This window comes from Barbatula barbatula (genome assembly GCF_947034865.1).
Source record: "Barbatula barbatula genome assembly, chromosome: 10".
NCBI classification, from domain to species: Eukaryota; Metazoa; Chordata; class Actinopteri; order Cypriniformes; family Nemacheilidae; genus Barbatula; species Barbatula barbatula.
This window is the reverse complement of record NC_136773.1, coordinates 8,601,658-8,607,657: the sequence shown is the minus strand read 5'-3', so window position 1 is coordinate 8,607,657 and position 6,000 is coordinate 8,601,658. Positions and strand designations below refer to the sequence as shown.

At 42.4% G+C, this 6,000-nt stretch overlaps 1 protein-coding gene across 1 annotated transcript in view; it reads left to right on the top strand.

The window, feature by feature from the left end:
- Positions 1–1,084: 1,084 nt before the first annotated feature.
- spon1a (spondin 1a) overlaps positions 1,085–6,000 on the top strand; it is a 129,091-nt gene continuing 124,175 nt past the window's right edge. Inside the window, exons 1-2 of the mRNA XM_079465927.1 lie at positions 1,085–1,522; positions 2,372–2,478. Coding sequence (XP_079322053.1) covers positions 1,285–1,522; positions 2,372–2,478 — 345 coding nt within the window. The 5' untranslated portion in view covers positions 1,085–1,284. The remainder of the gene's footprint in view (positions 1,523–2,371; positions 2,479–6,000) is intronic.

Sequence of the window (6,000 nt, the reverse complement as noted above, 5' to 3'; positions counted from 1 at the left end):
AACACGCCCTTAGTCACAATATGGACTCTGCTTAGAATGCAAGTAAAACAATAGTGTTTGTTTTTTCATTGGAAAACCCTTAAACATTGTGGACCCTTAAACAAAGAATAAAACATACACAAGGAGATACTGGAGAGACCGTGAGAAGGGCTGTGTGCCTACTTGAACCAAAAATAACAATATGAACGAATGAGGTATTTATATAGCGCTTTAATGTGTATTGCTGTACACCCAAAGCACTTCACAATCATACGAGGGTCTCTCCTCAAAAAATAACCAATATTAAACACATTATCCATGAAGGTATACCAAAAATAGCATAACAATGCAGAACATCAGACAACACAAAGTACTTGTCATCCTGTATACAACTACTGTTAAGTTTCAAAAGCCAGTTTGAAACAAATGCACAGATTACGATGCCCTAACTGACAGAGGTAGACCATTTAACAAAAGCTTGATCACACTTTATTAAACCACGCGTTTAAACCAATCCATTGGAACAGAATCAGATTATAAATGAATTCATGAAATGTCCTTGGAAGGGAACAGCAAGTATTAAAGAGAAAATATGCAAGATTTTTGCATGAAAATATTCCATACATTTCCAACAATGTTTGAATCCTCAGGAATGAGCAATTCAATCCCATGTACTGGCCTGTCCTTTTGCTTTATGTCATTGGCGTCCATACGGAGTTATCATCCCTTTCTTTTAATGAAGGAGCAATGGTGTACGTAGGTGTACTGTCAAGTCACTTTTGCAATACTTGTAATAAACCTGCTTTTACATATTAATAGCGAAACCTATTGAGTGGGACTACAATTGTCCCAAACTTGACTGAAAACATTTATCAAGGGGTTTTACTTAAACCTATACAATAATCAAAATAGTAATTGATAATTTAATGAACAATTCACTTGAATAATTGATCACAGGACACAGTATAGATTCATACAAAAAAAGTTCAATGTGTGTGCGAGAGACAGGAAGAGGAGGGGTGCGCACCAAGAAACGCTGGCTGCTCTGGGCATGTGCTCTTTGTTTGCGGTGTATGTGTGTGGCTGAATGCATTCAGCTGTCAGTGTGAGACAGCAGCGGTAGGCTACAGTCAGTCTGCTGCTTTAGATTCCTCATCCCTCTCGTCTCTTCAGGATGCCACTCTAACAGCGAGGAGGGGATATCAGCATCTGCGTATATGGAATCCTGCTATTACAAGGAAGTTTAGTTTGCACTTGAGTTTTCAACACTCTAGACCCCCACTTGTAATCGAAACACTTGGGAGCATGAAGAGAGCGCGATCGGGACTCTGGAGAGCCGGTGTCCTGCTGCTTCTCAGCGGCTGCGTGTGCGGAACTATGCCGGAGGAACCCGCGGACAGAGCGGCTCCGTCAGACGGCTACTGCAGCTGGATAACGCGGGCTCAGCCTTACGGAGCCGGGGGTAGGAGGGAGAGCTTCAGTGACTTCAGACTGCGGGTGGAGGGAGATCCGGAGCACTATCAGCCCGCCAGCACTTACCGAGGTACGTGACGCTCTGCCAGGTCCTGTCAGGACCACCAGCGTGGCGCGGAGAGTGCGCAGACCTATAACTGCCTACATAACGTAGTCTACGTTAGACAGCATATTTGGGGACTATAGACTTATGGCCACAATACAGGGGAAACACAGGGTGGACTGTCATACGAAAAGTTGTGAAAGGACCTGTAATAGCATTGCACGAATGCTTGCTTTTCCTATACTGGTTTTCAGGTTAATAAAAGGTTGGGAAATTTTTTTGTTGCAATTGTAGTGCTGTCAAATACAATTCATTTGATTTACCTTTGACGTGCTGTTTTGAATGATTCAATTGCAACCATATAGCATTTCATTTAAAAAAATCTTAAATTGGTGCCAGTAAGTCTGTAAGTTTCCTGATGACAACCTTCCACCATGCGCTGTTTGTGCTGTTAATCTTTTATGTTTAACAAAAACATAAACGTTAAACATATCCAAAGAAAGGTTCACTTGAGTAGAATTTGTATCCCCAGTCTATTTACTGTATAACAGTTGCCCAAAATGCTGTCTAGGCGGCTCACAAGTTTTAAAGACACACTTCTGTATATATTACATATTTAACTATATTTTTATGTCATTTTACTAATGATATGTTTATAAATGTGTAATGTAGTGTTAGTTGTCAATGTTAAAGATAGGTAAAATGCACACATTTTGAGGAAAAAAATGGTCATCAGTTAAGTAAATATTGTTAAAAACGTTTGATTGTAAACTATCATTATTGCATGGCATGGGTCTTATTGAAACTGTTTGTATTGTACATGTAAATGCAATCCTAAAGGGTATGTGACAGATTTATTATTGTGATTATTTCCAGTTACCCTGTATGCTACCAACCCTGCGTACTTTAGAGGCTTTACCCTCATTGCTTTAAAGGAGGGACAGAACGGTGACCATGAGGGGGATTATGCTGGAAATTTCCAGGTAAGAGCCAGTGTCATGCGTAAATGCAGATGCAAAGCACATTTGAAGAACATAAATCTGTGTTATCAAGTGGTTCTGATAGGGTTCTGAAAGGGTCGCTGACATGATGGGAAAATGCTTATAAATACAAATTAAATACAGTGCAGTGGCTTTTAAAAAGAGACCAAACACTTCCCCTCTTCTGGGACATTTGTTACTTTTAGGTCGGCTTCACATTTAGTTTCGATTGCCTGGTCCGAACGCTTGTTCGATTCCTTCCCCCTTCCCTGCACCCAATGGACTGCGTTCATATTATTATTGTGGGGTCCGAACTGCAGGTCGCTTGTGTCAACATGAGATGATATGCATAACATTGCTCGCATCACTTTTATAGTTTTGTATTATGTTTTTGAACCGTACGTTCGGTTTCCAATGCTTTAGTAAATAGTGGCACTTTCGTCTGTGAATGTACTGCAAATGCTCTTAAGAACGCTCAAGGTGAACAGAAACTGAGAACAGCTCTCTGCTTGGAGCAATTCAGTCACGCTCTTCATAAAATTGATGGAAACACACACAAGCACACATTTTTACCCAATAATACGTCATTAATAGTGGTTCACTTCCACAATTTTGTACGATTGCGTTCATATCAGCACCAGGGTTCGGAAGACAGCGTTCACATAACCCAAAATAACCGAACACGAATCCGGGTGCGCACCAAAAGTGTTAGTGTGAAACCGCCCTAATCTAGTCCTAATGCAGAACCAGTTGAGCAGCACTGATGTATGAAACCTTACAGATTCCATGATTGTCTTAGACAGGATCTCATGAACGTTAGGTAGCCTACTGTAAATCCATCTGGAACAATGGATTAGGCCTACTGAAGACTCCATGCATATAGAGCAGATGCTGTAGGCTATTAAAGTAGTCCTCCTGATGGGGATCTCTACTGTACTGTCTCTGTGAAAAAGAGCCAAGCTGAGATTCAGCCACACCTGGCAAAGCTCTTACATCAACACCATATGCCGTCTCTTCGCACCAGCTCTCTTGCTATGTCAGAGAATGGAAAAGGAAAGAAAAAGACCCATTAAATGTCACATAAACCATAAATCTGAGCTCTCCACAGATACAGCCTGGCCATACCCTGCTTCACACAGAAGGGATTTCATGGAATTGGGATGTAGAAAATTCTGCATTTATTCATGTTGTTCCATAACCAAGACCTTTGTTCATCTTTGAAAAACAAATTAAGATGCATGCGTGTGGATCTAATGCAGGAGCCGGTGTGTCATGCAGCTGACAAGAAAGGGAGGAAATTGTTGATTGAAGTCATTATTTTTGTTTTATTGAGCACAAAACGGATTTTCGTTGCTTCATAAAATGTAGGTTGAACCACTTTGGTCACGTGGAGTATTTTAATGACATCTTTACTAACTTTCTGTGCTTCGAGTGTAAGTTGCTTAGCTTTCTATGTAGGGGAGGGGGATTTGGGACCTCATAAAACAATCTTATGCCAATATCATATTAATCTTGAGTACTTATACAGGAAAATTGCATATGTTGAGTATTTAGTTTGATCAAATTTATAAAAGAGAAATACAGCTGTACGGTCATTTACGGAAAAACACAAGCTGCCGGAGGCAGGCAGTGGGACGGAACTACAGCATGCGCACACAATGATGCACGTACGCGCCGATTGCCAACAAAACACAGACATATGACTTAGTTTGACTTACCATGTGCAGTTCATCTCAAGCATCTTTTAGCACTGGGACCACATCATCTATCAGTTTCAATCGATCTCCAAATCCAGCCATTTATATAACATCAATCACTGAAATGCAGTGAACAAACAGACACACCTAAACTGCAATATAGCAAGAGTAACGAGCTGCAGTCTTGATGATAAGCATGTCTCGCTCGGCATGTGGGTGGGCTCTTTTTTTGCCTTGCTTTTCCGGGAGAATTGCCCAATAAAAGGAATAGGATCCCTGTTACGAAACAGGGATCAAGACTTTAAAAAGGTGCTGAGGGAATGTATCAAGCATATAAATACTACGTCACCATCTTAAGCATGAGAAGCCAGCACGTTCAACAGCTTGATAAAGTCAGAATGCATGACACAGCATGTTACCTCCACTTTAATATTTTATTTATAAATATTCCAGGTGTTTTATATCCCAAAATATTTTTTTCTAAAATCATTTCACGAAACTGTTGATTTTCAATAGTGGTCGGTTTATAGATTCACTTGCCATCAATATTTGATATTTGTGGTGTTAGTTGATTTCTCTCACTCTGAAACCTAAACTCAGAAATGTTACAAAAATGAATGTGTAACGAGTTCAATAAAAGGAAGGAAGGAGGCGGAACCGGCGAACGTAAAACAATCTTTAATTAAATAAACAAACAATAAAACAAACTAAAAATGCCCTCACGGTCGACTGCCGGCCATACAAACATAGCACCACATAAAGTCCAGGCCTGGTCCTCTCCCGAAGGTCCCTGTTGTCGGTCCTCTCTTATGCTTCCAGAGCTCCTCCGTGAGAAATGCGAGACTGGTGCACGCACAGCTGATGCTCATTATCACTCACGTGACCGGCCTTGCACCTTTCCCTCACGACTCTCATCCCGCCCTGCTCACCACAGAATCTGATATCAATTTTCCAAAAAGTTACACGAATATATCAAAAATAACAGAAGCTAAGCTCCTAATTTCCATTTATGAGAAAACTTTTCTTTTAAGAAATGAAGCACGAAAGCTCAGTGCGAAACTGCAAACTCTGCCATTTACCCCCCAAATATTTAAGAATGCTTTCTTCTCACATGAACTTAACAAAAGTTAAGTCCGGCTGATGTACCTCTCCCTCCTTGGTCTGGGAGAGGATCGCTTCCAGGCCCGTGTTGGAAGCATCAGTCTTTAGGGAAAAGGGGCAACCGAAGTACTGTGCAGTACAGGGTATGATGACAAAGCCTCCTTCAGCTTCTGAAATGACACCTCAGCTTTCCGGGTTCCACTTTGTTCTCTGTTGTTCTGCACGGCTTCTACCTTCTTCCACTGGGGTTGGATCAGGCCAGGGCCGACCCGGAAACCCATGTACTGTGTTTCGGCGAGCCCCGGATGAAAATTTTTAGATCAAGCTCAAGCAGCACCCTCCATAACTGGTCGACGTGGTCCTCCCAACTCCCCGAGTGGACGACTACATTGTCTATATAAGCGGCTGCGTAATCCTGGTGGGGTCGTAACAGGACATCCATCATTCTTTGGAATGTTGCGGGTGCCCCATGTAGGCCGAAGGGTAATAGCTGATCTCCCATTTGTACCACTGGGGGTTCCTTTTCGGCGAAGGCGACCATATGGACCGTAGGTGCCACCCACCACTTCAGGAGGTTAATGTGCTACAGCTGCTGACGGACTCGGTAATTGACCGGCCCTACCCTCTCCACCTCGGTGTACGGCTCTTTCCAGGAGGCCAGGAACTCGGACGTGGCGGACGGCGTGGGGACCAGGTTTCCAGGCTGAAACTCGGGGTTGGGCGGCGC